Source organism: Solanum verrucosum, unplaced genomic scaffold, assembly GCF_900185275.1.
Source record: "Solanum verrucosum unplaced genomic scaffold, falcon-dt-bn FXZP01000064.1, whole genome shotgun sequence".
Taxonomy (NCBI): domain Eukaryota; kingdom Viridiplantae; phylum Streptophyta; class Magnoliopsida; order Solanales; family Solanaceae; genus Solanum; species Solanum verrucosum.
Genome location: NW_026020144.1, coordinates 3,009,748 through 3,028,680, shown reverse-complemented (window position 1 = coordinate 3,028,680; position 18,933 = coordinate 3,009,748). Strand labels below are relative to the sequence as shown.

Genomic DNA, 18,933 nt, shown 5'->3' with positions numbered 1-18,933 from the left:
AAATGAAAGGTATTAGTTATACATCCTATAATACCATGTAGGGTGTATAACTAATCCATGGATTATACATTAGCCTAAAATTCCTACCAAACATAGTACGAAATAATACCATACTTAATACATGGACTATTTCTCCTAGTACTCCCTACCAAACGACCCCTTAGTGTTTAGTTTTCTTAAAATTGTAACCAGTCTCTAATCTCTATGTGTCTGTTTGTTTCAGAATTAGAGATAGTTACAAACAAAAACCTGTGCTTTAATCCCAGAAATAGTACTACGAAATCAGTCACTTATCTGATGTGATCTCCCTCTGCTCACTTCTATTTTTTTACGCATTGTCGATTTCATCTCTTTATATAACACACAAATTACTGACTCAACCTTTTTTTCTCCCCTTATTTGTGAAAAAATATGATGTTTATCTTTATTGAAAATCTTACCTATGTATATTGGTTTGCCTCGAGGCAAATAACTTTTTCGTGAGACATAAGTTTATATTTTCTCATCATAAGTTATGTCTTATGCCCTTAAAGAACTTATATCTTGTGAGACATAGATTCAATTGCAAAAGGCAAAAATTAAAGATCGATCCGTTTGAAGGACAGACGGTGCAATGAAATGCTAAAAATTATCATCATAATGATACTGAATTTACTTGGACTAAGTTCGAACTGGATAAGTTAAAGAAAGATGTTCAAATTCATAAACAAAATAGCAAGCTCTGCTAATACAGAGTAGAAAGTTCAAATCTTGGGCAGCCAGCTGCACTAAAACGGTTGAACCACAAGAGCTTATATACGCAGTCTTATCTAACATTTCTGACTATTTCCATGGTCTGAACCCGTGACCTCCTGATCATATGACAATAAATTTACCTGTTACACTAATTAAAGACTCCCTTTCAATTTCTTGGCTTGATATGAGCTAGCATTGGGTGAAGTTTATGAGTAGTAAGACCCATTGTTGAAACATTTTCCTCTTCTCCCTCTTTTAAGCTCCATTTAAACTCTTGTATCAATCTAGCTATAGCTGTGCAGCTAATTGTCATTGCTTGCTGAGCACCAGCACATACCCTTTTTCCAGCCCCGAACGCCATTGTTTTCTGCAATTCCATTGGATCATACTTTCTGTTAAGAAATCGTTCAGGCTTCCACTCTTCAGGACTCTCCCACACGTTCTTGTCCCTATTGCAACCGTATATATTTATTGCGATCTGCGTACAAAATGTATATGGACAACTAATTCAGTTACCTAGATAAGAAATAATAACAACGACAATGAATTCCCACATCTTCATATAAGCTCATTTTTTGTAAATGTGTGCCTAGGTGGGCACGTCCCAACGATATTTGTATTATCAGGATTGATCATGAACTGACAAGTTTTACACTGGCTGCCAGCCAACCACAACCCTTCTCGGGCTTGGGACTGACAATGTAAGCAAGCTCACACATGCGGAGTTCACATCACTTGATAAGATAATAAAATTTTAATTTACAAGAAGTAGGGGGAAATGGTTAATTACCTCAGTTCCTTTAGGAATATTATACCCTCCTACCTGCGTGTCTTCGTGGACATATCTTAGAGGAACAATAGGTACAGGACTATACTTCCTCAATGTTTCATGAAAGACAGCACATAAGTATGGAAGTTGGCAAAGTTTCTCTTCTGTGATCTTGTTAGATCCACAAACATTTTGAATTTCCAAAAAGAGTTGTTCCTACGCGATTAACAGCCGTGAGATACAACCAAACTTTGGAGAAATAGAATAGCAAAAACAAGAAGTGGGCATGATTATGATACTACCTGTCGTTTGGGATCTTTCGCCAATTCATACATTGCCCATTCTGTACTCACTAGTGTGGTGTCTGATGTTTCAATAATATCCTCCCAAAGCAACATCAGAATTTGCTTCTCTGTTAACGTATTGGCTTCAGATAACAAGTAGTCGATATAACTGTTCAGTTCCTGTATATAGATTCCGCCACGTTAGATAATTAGCCCAGGTCCAAACATGACTATGGAGTGGAAATAAGTGTCTGCTTAAACGGAGGAAGAAGATCACCTCTCCCGAATCGATACGTTTCCTTTGATCTGCTATTAGGGCCTTCATCACGGCTTCCCTGCGCAGATGTTTATGCTGAATTCTGTGCTCAAAGCTTTTGTTAGGAACCCATTTTAGATAGGGGAAGAAATCTCTCCAATCCACATCAATTGCACCTTCCATTATATCAAGCACTAAGATATTGAGTAATTCCTCTCTTGGCAAAGTGGCGTCGAGTCCCTCTACATAAATAGCCTCGATATCCTTTCCCAAAGCCTGCAAATGAAGTTAAAACATTTAAAATGATCGCGCAGTTTAAAGGAGTTTCCAAAATAACAACATACTGATGAAACTCACTTGTTTTAATGCTAAACCAAAAAGTTCTGACTGGAATGACTTCCTGAGATTAACTGCTTCATTAGGATCAGTCCTAACCAAATCATGTAGTTGCTTTGACACATTTTCTGCCAAGGTGTCCCTGTGGATACGGTAGCGCCTCTGCATATTAAGCAGTACTTCCCGTTAGATACGGAGTCTATGAAAAAAATGAAGAGAATCAAATTATAATTCAAAATATGGAGTCCGATTTCTAAATGACAAACCTGAGCAGTTGGTCCTAGAACACTGGTCAGTACGTGGCGCTTCGCTGTCTTGTGAAACTCATTGTAATCACTTATCGCGACTATGCTCTTATCACAAGAAAGGATTCTCAATGCATTTGTTAGCTTTCTGGTTGAGATGGATGAAAATCTAGTCACCATAGCCTAAAAAGATGAACAAGCACAATAGCAAGATTTCAAAAAGAATTTCTCTATATCAAGTATCGCGAGTACATATATGATATATAAGCCACACAAATGACAAAGCGATTAATTAAAAACGAGCAGCAAGCATGCCTCTATGTGTTTCGCTTATACCTCAACCTATTGGTGATTTCGTCACTGTACTGTTGATATTACCGAGCCATATTTAGTGACAAACTTAGAGCTCGAATGCTTGATTCCTAACTTACTAACATAGAAAAGAGGTTGAGAGTGATTATTTTGATTACCTCCTTAGCAAGTTCACTAGAACTGAGTACAACAATTGTATTTGCGCCGGTTTTGATGGAATAAATAGGTCCATAAGTTTCAGCCCAATTTGTAAATGTCTTGTGTGGTTTTTTCTCAGTCATCTGCAGCAAATTCCCAATCACTGGTAAACCTGGAACCTCTGCACCAAATCAACACATACTTCTCATCAACATTTACCTATCTACATGCTACGCAGACGAATCTCACGTCGACACAGAACATAGACATACATATATATAGAAAATTGCTAAAGATTCAACATTTTAAACATAATTTTAGAGGTTGAACCATCAAATTTAAATCACGAATCCTCCTCTGGCTATATGTTACAAACTCAACAAATTGGGGGCAGGGTTAGTAAACCTGTTCACGTGAACCCAATAACTTTTTTTTTTTGATATTCTAAATTCATTAAATAAAATCCACTAAATATCTATAAATGTTTGATTATAAACACAATTAACTCGAGGTAACTACAACAAACATATAGGGTGTGTTTGGTATGAAGGAAAATGTTTTCCTGGAAAACAAGTTGATTTTTGACTTATTTTCTCATGTTTGGTTGGTGAGTAGAAAATATTTCTAGTGTTTGATTTATGAATGAAAAATGTTTTTGAGAAATATCTTTTATTTTTACTAGAGTAGAAAATAATTTTTGAAATTGAAAATATTTTTTAAAAACAAACTTAATTTTTTTTTTGGGGTGGGTGGGGGGAGGTCGAGGGTAGGGGTGAAAAATAAAATTTTGAAGTTGAAAATATTTTTTAAAAACAAACTTAATTTATTTTTTTGGGAGTGGGGGGCTGGTAGGGGGTGGGTGGGGGGGGTCGAGGGTAGGGGTGAAAAAAATGAAATTTTGAAGTTGAAAATATTTTTTAAAAACAAACTTATTTTTTGGGGGGTGGGGGGGCTGGTAGGGGAGTGGGTGGGTTTGTGGGGGGTGGGTGGGGGGGTCGAGGGTAGGGGTGAAAAAAATGAAATTTTGAAGTTGAAAATATTTTTTAAAAATAAACTTAAATTTTTTTTTTGAGTGTGGGGGGCTAGTAGGGTGTGGGTGGGGGTTCGAGGGTAGGGGTGAAAAAATAAAATTTTAAAGTTGAAAATATGTTTTAAAAACAAACTTAATTTTTTTTTTTGGGGGGGGAGGGGCTGGTAGGGGGGCTGGGTAGGGGTGGGTGGGGGGGTCGAGGTAGGCGTGAAAAAATGAAATTTTGAAGTTGAAAATAATTTTTAAAAACAAACTTAATTTTTTTTTTTGAGGGGTGGGGGGGGGCTGGTAGGGGGTGGGTGGGTGGGTGGGCGGGGGTCGTGTGTAGGGGTGAAAAAATAAAATTTGAAGTTGAAAATATTTTTTACAAACAAACTCAATTTTTTTTGGGAGAGGGGGAGGGGGGATGGTCGAGGATCGGGATGAAAAAATAAAAATTTGAAGTTGAAAATATTTTTTAAAAACAAACTTAATTTTTTTTCTTTTTGAAGGGGGTGGGGCTGATAAGAGGCTGATGGGGGAGGGTAGTGGGTGGGGGTAAAAAAATAAAAAATTAAAATTAGAAATATTTTTTAAAAACAACTTTTAATATTTTTTTGGGAGGGGGTGGTAGTAGGGGTGAGGGTGGGGTAAAAAAATTAAATTTAAAAACAAGCTTTAAATTTTTTTTTTTTTTGGGTGGTTGGGGGCTGGTTTGAGGATAGGGACAAAATAAATTGATTTTTTCAACAATAAAAATAATTGTAATTTGAAGTTGGAAGAGAGTTTTGAAAAATGTTTTCCTTAAGTTTTGAAGGGAAATCATTTTCCTTAAATTTGAGGAAAATGAGTTGATTTGAAAAACATTTTCCAAAACATTTAACCCAACCAAACATGAAAAAATTGGAAAACATTTTTCGAAAAATATTTTCCTTCATACCAAACACACCCATAAACTTCAAATCCTGAATCAACATGTGTTACAGCCCATCAAATTCAATCCAAAAATGGGGGCAAGGTTTACAAGGTGGAGAATCAAATCATCACCACAAATTTAGACAGTCAATCAACTAAGCTACTAAGATTCCGGAGAATTGAACACAAAAAAACTCAAAAGTAGTGGATTTACCTGGAACAGGTGGGAGAAAATTTGAAGATTTCCTTTTTTGATCATTAACATATTCCTTAAGTAACCAGAATGAAATCCCACCAAGAGCAACAACTGGACCACCCACAGTAAGAGCAGTTCCTAATGGTACTGCTTGAAGATTCAAAATTGCATCCATTTTTGATTTTACACAATTTCTGTTTTCAAGAACCAAAAAAAATATGAAACTTTATAACTTGAAATCACAAAAAAAAAAAAAAAAAAGAAGTTGGTGACTATGTATAGGCATGGAAGAACATGTGTCAATATCAACAAAAAAAGATTCTACCTTTTGGGAAATTGATGCCTTCAAAGAAACTGATGAATAAGAAGACAAATTAACTTATTAATTAGAGAAAATGTACCCTCAACCTATGCTCAAAATCTCTGAGACACATCTAATATTTATTAAGGTCCTATTATTCTTCGAATTTATTTTTTAATTAATTTTCTACCCCTTTTCGATCTACGTGACACTATCCTTGAAAAAATTGTCAACAAGCACTGGACCCACAAGATAGTGCCACGTATGCCGAAAAGGGATAAAAAATTATATTCTCTCTATACAAAAAAACAAGATTTGGACACACATGAAAAGTATAATAAATTAGCATCATTGTGAGTTGATTTCACAGAAAATCATTATTTTTTTTATTTTATTAATATCGAAGTTATTTATATTTTGTAATATAAAAGTTACTTATCATTTCAGTACTGGCGGGACGTCGAGTCACGATAAATTTTCTTTAACTAAAAAGTTATTCAATTTTGTTCAAATATCATATATAATTATCCTTTATTTTCTCCTGCGTGACTTTATATTACTTAAATAATATTAAAATTAAATTGCAGTGCGCATGCCCTTACTAGCTATTAATTATTATTGCACTGTATGGCCGTAGCCTGTGAACGTAATAGGTCACTTTTGCTAAAAAGAAATTATAAAAATTACTCTTACTTTTCTCTAATTGAGCCATCAGCCATTGCAGCTTCCACTACTAATTTTTTGTCTCGCTAATTTTATTTAGCAACAAATTATCAATGAATTTATGTTATCTATACGAGCACAAATAGCGATGTATTAGCGAAGAAGTTTGCTAATGGATCGTCGGAGGTGGTGGGGTTAATTATACCATATATATCTCCCATGCTAATATAAAAATGGAGATATAAGATAAATTGCCGTGCATAAGTGATTCATATATATTATGTGTTACATGATTATGCTGAGATCAATGGCGGAGCCAGAATTTCAACTAAGGAGTGTAAAAATATAAAGAAGTTAAATTGTGTAGAAATTGAGGAGTGTCAATATGTAATATATATACATAAAAAATATACTTTTATCTAGCTATGCAGTATAATTTTCCGACCCCTCAGTTGTATGTGGCTCTGCCATTGGCTGAGATAGTAATAATCAAATAGAATGTTTTCACATACACATACACATATATACAACAAATGAATTTTGTCAGTGGAATATTCATATAGACTGTTTAAAAATGCAACAGTATATATACACAATATAGATGTGTGCAATATCTACTTAATTATATATGACTTGACACTTTTAGAGTATGCTATGAATGGAAGACTATATATTACAAGAAAATGATATGGTTCTAAGAGCATTCAAATTTAGAACAGAAAAGAAGCTAAGGTTATTAAGAGAATATAAAAAACTACGTCTATTTAACTATGAAGAAGACATTTAAATATTTTCCCAAAAAGCAGAAGTTATAACAACAATATACTCATTATAATTTCATAAGTGGAATCTGAGGATGATGAAATATATATATATATATATATATGCATAAATCATCCACTTAAGACAACAAAATTTCAAGCAACAAAGCAAAAAAGAACGACATACAATAAAAAGCATAAATAAAAATGAGAAACTACATAATTATTAAATTCTACGTATTACTATAAATACAGGAGGACATCTAAAAACAATTTCCGTACCTTTTTTATGTAGGATCATGTAAAACATTGCTTTAAAATTTCAATAGATGTGAATAGAATTGGTTGAAGTAATTCGAATCAATTAAAAGGAAAATAAAATTAAGCCAAGAAAAACTGTTGAAATAATTATTAACTCCCATGACTAATCGAATGCTTCAATTTTTCTATTTTTTCATCCTAAATCTTAATTATCATTTGGATTATATCCTAATGACTAGTGTTTGTACTTTCTTTCTTCACTTAATCCACGCGCCTTGATTTCCTCATTCTGTTCTACGTGTAACTCACGCTTTACCCCACGGGGTATTTCAGGAATTCCTTTACCCCACTCCACCCCAGCCCACCCATCCCCACCAGCTCGCTCGGGTCACATTGCTCTGTGCAGAAATTGTTAATTTTCATCTGAAACTTTCTTCTTTACGAGTCAATTACTTTCCATTTTTTTTCTCGATTTTCAACATTTGCTTTCTGAATTTTGATTGCTGTGTGTTTGATTACTTGCTTAATTTCACATCCCCAGATTCTAAGAAAATGGGGTTGAAGGAATTTTGTGGGGTTCTTTAGGGTTTTAGCTTCAAAATTTAGGTGAAAAAGAGAGGAAATAGAGATGTTGGGTGCAAGAAGGCCTCATTTTCTTGTGGGTTTTAACCCTTCCATGAATTCTGAAAAATTGGTAAGTATTGTTTCACATTGCCATATTGCTCTTAGCTTCACAACTTGTTGGTACATTCATGTTTGTTGAATTTTTCTTTTTTGTTCCTCTATATATCATTCTGTCAAAAAAAGACTTAAATCTTTTTACTGTGTTGGGTTTGTTGCTATTCTTACTGCATTTGGGCTAATTGTAACAAATGAGCAAAAGTGTTTTGAAGAAAGGGGTTGGCCAAGAATGTTGTTTTTGGATCTAAGCAACTAACTTTAGTGTAACTATAAGGACTATTCATTGGCTAGGAATGTTGTTTTTGCATCAAAGCAACAAACTTTAGTGTAACTATAAAAACTGATCATTGGCCAAGAATGTTGTTTTTTATCAAAGCAACAAACTTTAGTGTAACTATAAGGACTATTCATTTGCTAAGAATGTTGTTTTTGGATCAAAGCAACAAACTTTAGTGTAACTATAAGGACTATTCATTGGCTAAAATTGTTGTTTTTGCATCAAAGCAACAAACTTTAGTGTAACTATAAAAACTACTCATTGGCCAATGATGTTGTTTTTGATCAAAGCAACAAACTTTAGTGTAACTATAAGGACTATTCATTGGCCAAGAATGTTGTTTTTGGATCAAAGCAACAAACTTTAGTGAAACTATAACAAATGCATGATGACAGTGAATGCAGCATTGAGATTGTGTTTTATTTAGGCTGTTTTAGTAGTTGTTTTTTAGTACTTTGAGCTACATTTGCTTCACTTAGTAAATAATTGTGTCTAAGGCTGGGCACCGGACCGGAATGGGACCACCGGACCGGAACGAACCGGTACCGGACCGGAACGAGACGGTTTGACCGGGTTGTTGACTGGTACCGGGATGAACTGGACCGGAACTACCGAGATGGAGGCTCAGTTCCGTCCCGTCCCACTATATACCGGGATAGAACCGGAATGGACCGGAACGGAACGGGATGGGATAAACGGGACGGCACATATAGCTATTTCAAAAAATAATTATTTTTTTTGAGTTATTTTGAATTACGAAAATTCGAATGTTTTTTTATTTTTCTAAGTTATATTAGTTTATAGTATTTAAGTTTTAAAATTTATAATAATTTTACTTAAGTTTATTTTAAAGATTTTTTTTTTAATTTTTACGTATATAAGTTTGTAAGTTAAGTTTAATAAAGTTTTTTTTTTTAGTTTTTGAGCTTATGTAGTTATGTTATAAGTTTTAAAGATTTGAATCTTTTGAAGTTTATAAGTTATTAAGTTATACTTATAACTTGTAAGTTAAATAACTTAAGTTTGTAATTTTAAAAAAATTAAATAAACATAAAAGAAATGCTAATAAAAGTAAATAATGACAAAAATATTATTTTTTATTTTAATTAAAAATGATTTACCGGGACCGGACCGGTACCGGACCGGACCGGAATGGAACCGGAATGAACCGGTACCGGTACCGGTACCAAATCATGGTACCGTTCCGTTCCGTGTACCGGTTCAATGTATCCCATCCCGTCCCGAATACTACCGGACCGGAATGGTACCGGAACGGACCGGAATGGTACCGGTACAACCCGTTCCGGTGTCCAGCCTTAATTGTGTCATAGAGATATGATTATTTGATATGCTACATATCAGACAAATGGTACATTGATTGTTTAAGTTTAACGAGCTTCAGAAGCTATAAACTGAGATCTTAGCGTTCAGAGTATAAGGGGGGGATTTACTTAGGGCCCTGCATAGGTGTGTACAGGCTCCATATGAATGAGCTACATCAGGCGTGTGATACTTTTGCAACATGCCAACATTGTTATTTCAAGGCAATATAAAGAGTTTTGTAACAGAGATCAGTAACCGTTGCTCTTGGAACGACTTGCCTATGCATTTTAAAATGAAGTTATTTTATTTTAAAAACAAACTCTTCTGAAGGACTTTATGTTATCAACTCTTGCAAAGTTTATTAATTGTTTTGATTTCTATATTGCAGAAAATTCCATCAAAATTTATTAAACAAATGGAAGGAAGAGCTTCCGGACCAACAGTTTTGGTGGGTCCCAGTGGAAATGCTTGGCCTGTGGACTTAATACAGCAAGATGATAGTTTATTCTTCCACAATGGATGGGTTTCATTTGTTAAAGATCACTGCCTTGAAACAGGGGATTCTTTGGTTTTCAGATATGATGGTGATTTGCATTTCACTGTGCAAGTATTTGACGAGAGTTCATGTGAGAAGGAGGCTTCTTATAACGCTGACTGCAGTCAAGGAGCAACTGACTTGTACAATCTTGCTCTGAAAAAAAGAGACCGAGGGAACTCCGTTTTATTAGATTGCATTGTTGACGGTGTACCGAAGAAAATGAGAAGCACTGAGATTCCTTCCGAATGCACAAGTAGCCAGGATACCCATTGTCTTGCATCTAGCAAGGATGGGTACACTCTAGAAGATGCAGTTTGCTCATATGCAGGAAGAAATTATGCTGCTCGTTTTCTGGATGAAATGGAGAATGCTGGAGATGCATTAAACAGTAAAGTTACCATTGCTGTGCCAGCTCAAGCAAAGATAATCTTTAGCAATCCAGGTGAATGGTTATATTGTTTATTTTTATTGTTTTCAGTTCAATTTTTCTAGTTTGAGAAGTGTTCTTTGAATTGCCCATAAGTTTAATCAAGCCAATTTGATGTTACAGTTCATTTTAATCATGCACAGACATTTAGTAAACACCAATTTTTCCCATTGAATTGTGCAACTGCCTCGGCGAAAATCTACGTGTTTAGAGAGCCGACACTTTTATTTGTATATTTAAGTTCAGAACATACTTTTCTCATGTGCTGCCTGATTCTTTACAACTTTGTAATATTTCTTACTGTGCAAAGTGTTTGTATACATTTTTGCCCTGCAATTCTCCTAACCAAATTTTTTGTTGTTTTCATAATGGCAATGAAATTTCAGCTGTTAGAAATAACTATATAACAAATTTTTTAGTATTGATTTGGAATAGTAACTGGTATTTTGAATCTAAAGCAAAGATGAAAACAGGCAATGCTTCCTCCGAGAAAGACATGTGGTTGCCTGTAGAGGAAGCAGAAAAGGTTGCCCGCTTGTTTACCTCAAGTTTCCCCAGCTTTACTAAAGTTATGAAGAGGTTCAACATCAGTGGCTCATACACGCTGGTGAGTAGGTCTTCTGTTTACTTTAAACTAACATTTCTTGAAATGTCTTGCTGAACTACAAAATCTTACAGTAGTCTTAGCTACTGTAATGCATTGCTTCAACATATCTTACTATCAATAAGTGCATCAAAAGAGCTTTTATGGAGGATGACAACTTATATTTACAAGATAATCAATACACGATTCCTTTATCCCCTTTTACCTTTCATGATGAATTGGCTAAACTCATAAAAAAATAGCATTGAAATTGATTTTTATTGACCAATCAGAATTTTGCATAGATTTTTTTAAAGAATGTTGTGGTTGAGGATTATGTGCAGCATGGTAAAGTTGTTTTGGTTGTTATAGTTTTGTTGCCAACAATATCTGAGCTGCCTACTGATGTTTCTGTTTGTTTTACTAACTGCATATTTGTCCTTAACCTGCCTGATATGGTTGATGTTGTTGTTATCTATTCCCTCCGTTCCAATTTGTTTGTCTGGTCTTTGCCCGAGTTTAATAAGTAAAGGAAACTTTTGAATCCTGTGGTTTTAATTCAAAGACATGTAGAATGTACCAAAATGCCCTTTAATCTTGTGGTCTTAAACGTGCTGGAAAGTTAGAATTAAAGAGTTTCCAAAAAGGGGAAGGGCATTCTTTTTGAAACGGACTAAAAAGTAAAGTAAGACAAACATTTAATTTCACCTTTATCAAAAAAAAGTAAGAGAAACAAATTGAAATGGAGGGAGTATATATTACAACAATCTTATCCGCCAGGGCGTTGTGGCATTCAGTTGCCTTTGTAGTCTTCTGTATCATTAGTGATTGATTTATGGTATGCCTGTGCTTTTCCATGTGGATTTACTTCATCTTAGGAGATGAATCGCTCTGGTGACATTGCCTTTATTTGATGTTTGGTTTGGAGTAATATTGCAACGATTAGACAAGGTTATTTTTTCTTTCACCACTCCTGCATGTGCATCACTTGGTTTGTTGATCTCCTTCATATTTTCTTTGGCAGCACATCCCTTACCAATTTGCCACGGAACACCTTCCCAACTGCAAGGTGAAGATTTTACTTCATAATTTAAAAGGGAAAACTTGGACTGTGAATTCAATCCCGACTACAAGAGTACAAACATCACATACCTTTTGCGGAGGGTGGTTATCCTTTGTTCGCGACAATAACATTGATTTGGGAGATACCTGCATCTTTGAGCTTGTCCGCAAGTGTGAATTGCGTGTGCGTGTTCTTAGGGTGGAAAAGGAAGGAAGTGATTACAGTAGTAAGGTAGTTGATGAAGGACTAGTTACTGATTATGCAAAAAATTCTGGATGTAAGTCCAGGAAAGTGGGATCAAATTCTAATCAAGCGAAGGCTATGACATACGATAAAAAAGGATGTGCTCCTGACAAAGAGAAACATGGTAATATGTTGAAGAATCATCAGGTCCATTCTCAGTCAAAGATTAGCAGTGGAGATTCAGGTAATTTAAGGACAATTAACTAACTTATTTTAGCTGTCCGTCCTCACACTGAATTTGTATTGAATCCTTTCAACTATCGTGATCGAACAGCAATCAGGAAACCTACTAGTTCTCAAGATAAACAGGGTTCTTTCACCAAGAGTTGTATGTCCATGAAATCAGTACCTGAAGAGAAATTAGCTGCTGAATCTTTCATTTCCAATTTCCCTCATTTCGTGCGACTCATGAAAAAATTCAACATTAGTGGCTCTTACACCTTGGTGAGTTCTTTTACATGTTTTATCTTTTTATTTATTGTTATTGTCCCAACCTTTTCCATTCCATCTGGTTGCATAATATGGATTCCAAACATTCATGATCATCTTCGAAATATTTTTCCTTTTCAATATTTTCTATTGGAGCTTGTTCATTTTTTCTCAAATGTTTAATATATGTCAAAACATTATTTCCCAACTTAAAAATTATTTCATAGGTAGAAACTAAATTCCCACTGGACTTGAAGCCTAGTTTTGTCTCTCTATAGAGTTGATGTGTTTGGTATTTGACCCCTCTTTGCCTTCTAGCAGATAATTCATGTTTGATAAGGGCCTTCTAACAGAACATTAAATCAAGTCAAAACAAAATTGTTGTCTGAGTGAATCTTTTTTTTTTTTTTTTTTGATGAAGTAATTAATATGTTTCATTAAAAAAAGCATTAAGTAGATGCAAATATACAAGAGGTATAGTTAAGCAACAGATTGACAAAAGAGAGTATTTCTCTCAGCCCCTATACAAAGTGTTAATCTATGACTTTGCATATAACCAAGTCAAGACAATTGTAGGTTGTAGGTGCTCCAGACATCCGTGTAAATGATGTGAATCTTGTTAGTGATGCCTTTTGTTTTTACATCAGTGACCTATAAAGTTAATTATAAATTTAGTGGTGTCTATTCTATTGCGCTTACATCAAAGTAAATAGATGGTGACCCCCCTAAACTTGTCGAGTCTTATTCGGTGCACACCTAAACTTGGCATTGGCTTAATTACTCCCATCAACTTGGTAATTTGATTGTCACAATCCCCTTAAACGCTGACACACGCGCTGCTACATGGATAATTTTTTTTAATCCATGTGGCTTTTCTTTAGAATAAAATATATATTTTACCTTTTTAAGTTTACTAATTATATAAATCATCTTTTCGGAGCCTATCCTGTAACAAATAAGAAATAAAATAAAATGGAACAACAATATTTTGACTATAAATTTTTTATTTGGCTAAAGATATTATATTCCAATCAAGGCCAAGAAAAGAAGAAATACACCTTTGAACGAATAATCATTGCATCTAAAAAAGAGATAAATAAAATTTGAACTAAATATTTTACGTATTTGACCCGAAAAAAGAACAATGCACAATTGAAATAAATAGTCTTGGCATGAAACTGAATCGAGATTGCTCAAGAAGGAAATTCAACTGGTTTAACTGGTTATTTGTAAAGATTAAATGTGTGAGTCTAGCTGTTGTATGGATCAACATGCGTACTTTTGATACTATCTCGATGTGCTATAAGTAAAGCTGCTTCATTTATTAAAGAAAACATAATATTAAGTAAAAGCATCACTTAACTGACTATTTTGGTCTTGAATAGATTACACCTATGGCATTTTCTTCATTTCTGCTGATACTTGTTCCTTAGGCCAGTTTAAGGTGTTGGATGTTATGGCGTTTCTCATGCTATTCTTTGCTTTAAATTCATGTTCTTAGAGCCTTCTACGTCATTCACAGAAAGTTCCATGTCGGTTTTCAATGGAACACCTCCCAAACTGCAGAACGGAGATTGTGCTTCAGAACTTGAAGGGAGAATGTTGGACTGTAAATTCAATTCCGACTGTAAAGGTACAAATGCTGCACACATTCTGCGGAGGATGGTCGGCATTTGTCCGAGAGAATGACATCCATATGGGAGATATCTGCATATTTGAGCTCGTTGGGAAATATGAAATGCGTGTACATATATGTGCAATTGGGAAGAAGGGTTTAGATTACCAAAATGGGATAACTCCTAAAGAGTCGGATATCCTTGCGTCCTTGACAAGCTAGAGACCTTTGGTGTGAAACACTGTAGGAAAGATTACTTTTTGCCTAATACAAGGTGAGGGGTAAGCTCTCTTTTTATTCTAATAATTATGGTTCCCATCGCATTTGATAGAGTGTCAAATGCCTTTTTACAGTTTGCTTACGTAGCGCTATTACAAAGCGCCACAAAATTTTGAAATATGAAGGGAGTTATGGTGCTGACCTAAAAAATATAGTTGCAATTTTCTGCTAATTGGATGATGAAATGATGATTTCCCTTCCCTTTACTGTTTCAGTTTCTTTCTTTTCTTTTCCCTGAAGACGTTTACTATTTCAGTATCTGTACTTTCTTTATATCAACATAAGGACATTGTTGTTCAATTCCATCATCTGGTGGCTAACTACTCTTAGTTTCAGCCTTGACATTTCGCTGGAAGATAACGAAACTTGAGTACATGGGATCTGGAAAGGAACACACATCAATGTTATGGAGAAGTACTTAAAAGTAGATTATCAAACATTTGACTAGGTTGGACATATGCTTTCAGTAGCTTAGATGTTTTGCTGTTGGCATTGTCTGAGCACTCTTGTTCAGACTTTGTGTTGTATAAGTACTGCCAGAAAAGCTTCTTATTTTCTTCGTGTTATAGATTTCTCTTTGTAAATAAGTCTCTGTGTTTTAGTTCAATTGTCCTGAAACATCTGCTGTTTGGTCTGTATATGTATAAACAGTAATCAGACAGAACATATTCTAGAATGAGAAATTAAAGTTTCACTCTACTGGATCACACCTTATTTTTAGTATAGTGAACGAATAAAAGTACATAGAAGGAATATGATTTTTCTATAATTAAATATAACTTAACTTTAAAAAGTTCCTTTTATGGAGAAAAAAATATTTTATAAAGGCGGAACGACATGAGAGGCTCTTGTACTTGGTTCCGTTTGTAAATTGGATTCTTGTACTTGCGACTTTGTCAACAGAACTCTTAAACTTTATTGAAATACAATATTGTAAACACCTTTGACCATTGATTGAACACATGTGGCTCTAATATTGCTGATTTGGAATAATGCGTGATTTCATGTGTTTTAAAGCGAGTGAGTATAATATTTTATATTAAAGACATGATTTTTTTAAAAATAAATGAAAAATGCCAAAAAAAGAAGTCGTCTTCTTCAAAGCTTCAACACGCCATCCCCCTCCTCCCACCCAACCCAACCCAACCCAACCAAATTTCTTCTTTCCTTCTCCATTGGATCCACCCACCATTTTAACCCGCTTCTTCTTCTTAATGCCCCTACATCACTGTCCCACCCCCAAATATTTTCTCAAAATTTCCTTATTTTGTTGCAAACCAACACCACCTCTAGTCCTTTTTGTTTTTCACATTCCTACCCCAAAATTTCAATTTTGTGAGTATTTTTCAAATTTTTGTATGAGCTAATGTTAAGGGTAATAGTAGGTATTGAAAAATTGAAAAACTTAAGGTGTGTTTGGTAGGAAGGAAAATGTTTTCTTGGAAAACAAATGGATTTCTAACTTATTTTTTCATGTTTGGTTGGTGAGTAGAAAATATTTTTTAATGTTAAATTTATAATTGAATTTTTAAAATTTTCATTATTGGCCATTCTGATAAATTAAGTTGTCAAAATAAAATTATAAACAAATATAATTTTTTGAGATTATAAATTCTTCGTTCTATTATATGGTGTTTCCTCGAAATCATTGAATGTTTCAAGACGTTACCACTATTCATTCCTCTTGGTCTTTGTTTCTTCTCTTTCTTTCCCGATATTCTCAAATAATAATTTGTTTACCCGTTAATTTTAATTTTAGTTTCTTTCTCCTATTATATATTTAAGTTGTAAAGTTAAAGTACACAATGTGGTAAGTTTATTTGCAAATTATTCTTTGTGCAACCTGCATTTAGAATTGAATTATTATGATGAATAATAATTACATTACCAAAACTTTTCATAATTGAATTGTTTGTTTGTATACAAATTTAAAATAGATTACTATTTACAACTTTCACGTATAGCAAACAAAAAAATCATATTTGTATGCTATAGCAAAGTTTGCATAATTGCGTTCCATAGCAAACATATATATGTATAATTCGCTATACATATACAATTGAAAGCTATGTCTATTTCGCTATACATATATACAAAAAGAAGCAATTGTATAATTCATTGGCTCCTCTTCAGATTTGTATAATTTCGCTGGCAGACCATTTGTATAAATTGTTGTTAGCATCTCATTTGTATAAATCGTTGACAAAAATATTTGTATATAAAAAATCGCTCTCTCTTTCGCTTTATACAAACATAAATTATACATTATATTTGTATAATCTGTGTTTGTATAAAACGAGAATGAGAGAAAGACAAAAGAGAATTGTGCAGAGAAATATTTGTATTGTATAATTATAAGTGTATAAGACGAATATATATGTATTTGCATGTGTATATACAATTTTCTTTCGCTTTATACAAACATAAATTTTACTACATTATATTGTATAATCTGTGTTTGTATAAAACGAGAAAGAGAGAAAGGCAAAACAGAATTGGGCAGGGAAATATTTTTATTGTATAATTATAAGTGTATAGGATGAATATATATATATATATATTTGCATGTGTATATACAATTTTCTCTCGCTTTATACAAACAGAAACACAATTTATACAATTCTGTTGTATAAAGCGAGAGAGGCGAGCACAGAGGGAGGAAGCGAGAAAGGGAGAGTGGTGAGTGAGAATTTGGAGGGAGAGAGGCGACTGGCAAACGTTTGCTACGGGGAGCAATTAAATCAAACAGTAGCTACTCCATTTATTTTAGATAAAAAGTTTGTCATTCTATACAATTATCCCTTATAATTTTAATACCTTACAAGCACAGTAACGTGCAACGCACGTTCGTACACTAGCGTGTGTGTATATATACTAGATAATGTTGCCCGTGCTATGCACGGGCCCAATAATATAAATGGTATGTTTTGGGGCTAATAACGGAGTTTTTGAAGCGATTGTTTGCGTGGATAAAGGAATAAGTTTTTTTATCACAAACCTGTATTTTCTTTGACGTTATTCAAGGCACAATAAGACTACCCACATACAACATTTTTGAAATATTTTATGTTGTCAATTATCATGATTTATAGTATTTTTACGATAGATTCACTTAAAGAATGAGTGGAATTTTTTGTATTTTTTTCAAAACATATTTTATGTTGTCAATTATCATGATTTATAGTATTTTTATGCATTTTTTAAATATAAAAAACCCAAAAAAAAATAAGACAAATAAATTAAAATGGACCCAATATATGTTATTTTTGTTGTCTCAATTTATGTGACACAAATAAAATTTGGAGAGTCATCCAAATTTTAATTTTTTTTTAAAAAATGTTTTAAGTTATTAATTATTGTGATTTATAATATTTTTATATAACTTTCAAATAACCAACAATACTGGTCACTTTGTCATAATTTATGTGATATGAATAAAATTACAAAATTAACCCTTTTAAAATGTGTTTCAGATATTTTAAGTTGTTAATTATTATTATTTATAATACTTTTTTGGTAATTTTAAAATGATATGTGTTATTTTTTCTGTCCCAATATATGTGAGCCTGATAGAATTCTGAGAGTGAACCTATTTTATTATATAGCTTTTAAATATTTTAAATTGGTAATTATTATAATTTTTAATGCTTTTAAGTCATTTGTAAATGATATATGTTGCTTCCTTTCTCCCATTTTATATAGTATAAATAAAATTCTCGAAACCAACTCAATTTTTAATATATTTTTAAAAATATTTGAAATTATTAATTATTGCAATTTATAATATTAAAAAAATAGAAAATGTACAAAACTTATATCAGCTTAAAAAAATGACCACGATAATTCGAAGCCTACAGAAAGCAATATGGTTGTACATAATTTTTAAATACTTAATATATATTACTCCGCGTGTCTCATTGTATGTAGCATAGATAAAATTTCAAGAGTCAATCAAATGTTGTTAATTGTTAAGATTTATAATACATATTACTACTTTTATCTCATTTTATGTGACATTGATAGATTAATTTTAAGAATCAGTCAATTTTTTTTTTTGTGTTTTCTTAATAAATATTTTAAGTTGTCAATTATCACGATTTATTGTATTTTATACATAAATTTTAACGATAGATTAATTTCAAGAATCAATCGAAATTTTTATATGTATTTTTAAAAAAAATATTTTATGTTGTCAATTATCATGATTTATAGTATTTTTACGATAGATTAACTTCAAGAATCAGTGCAATTTTTTGTATCTTTTTCAAAACATATTTTATGTTGTCAATTATCA

The 18,933-nt window shown here is 33.2% G+C and overlaps 2 protein-coding genes across 2 annotated transcripts; one reads left to right on the top strand and one right to left on the bottom strand.

Annotated features, from left to right (window-relative positions):
- Positions 1-750: 750 nt before the first annotated feature.
- On the bottom strand, positions 751-5,383 carry LOC125827832 (ent-kaurene oxidase-like). The gene is made up of 8 exons (XM_049507180.1): positions 5,214-5,383; positions 3,096-3,256; positions 2,647-2,808; positions 2,402-2,542; positions 2,066-2,320; positions 1,807-1,968; positions 1,526-1,720; positions 751-1,213 (listed from the first exon to the last, which is right to left on the bottom strand). The coding sequence occupies exons 1-8, from the start codon at positions 5,368-5,370 to the stop codon at positions 902-904; spliced, it is 1,545 nt and encodes a 514-aa protein (XP_049363137.1). The 5' UTR covers positions 5,371-5,383; the 3' UTR covers positions 751-901.
- A 2,277-nt stretch (positions 5,384-7,660) lies between these two features.
- On the top strand, positions 7,661-14,634 carry LOC125827826 (putative B3 domain-containing protein Os03g0621600). The gene is made up of 6 exons (XM_049507173.1): positions 7,661-7,875; positions 9,851-10,442; positions 10,901-11,034; positions 12,035-12,500; positions 12,591-12,760; positions 14,268-14,634. The coding sequence occupies exons 1-6, from the start codon at positions 7,810-7,812 to the stop codon at positions 14,580-14,582; spliced, it is 1,743 nt and encodes a 580-aa protein (XP_049363130.1). The 5' UTR covers positions 7,661-7,809; the 3' UTR covers positions 14,583-14,634.
- Positions 14,635-18,933: the final 4,299 nt, after the last annotated feature.

Excerpts from the sequence above, each read along its gene's own strand:
- LOC125827826 (XM_049507173.1), top strand. The coding sequence starts at position 7,810 with ATGTTGGGTGCAAGAAGGCCTCATTTTCTTGTGGGTTTTAACCCTTCC. Across the intron at positions 11,035-12,034 it reads TCAGTGGCTCATACACGCTG|CACATCCCTTACCAATTTGC; the intron begins GTGAGTAGGTCT and ends TTTCTTTGGCAG. Across the intron at positions 12,761-14,267 it reads TTAGTGGCTCTTACACCTTG|AAAGTTCCATGTCGGTTTTC; the intron begins GTGAGTTCTTTT and ends CGTCATTCACAG.
- LOC125827832 (XM_049507180.1), bottom strand. The coding sequence starts at position 5,370 with ATGGATGCAATTTTGAATCTTCAAGCAGTACCATTAGGAACTGCTCTT. Across the intron at positions 2,543-2,646 it reads TTCTAGGACCAACTGCTCAG|AGGCGCTACCGTATCCACAG; the intron begins GTTTGTCATTTA and ends CTTAATATGCAG. Across the intron at positions 2,321-2,401 it reads TTGGTTTAGCATTAAAACAA|GCTTTGGGAAAGGATATCGA; the intron begins GTGAGTTTCATC and ends CTTCATTTGCAG.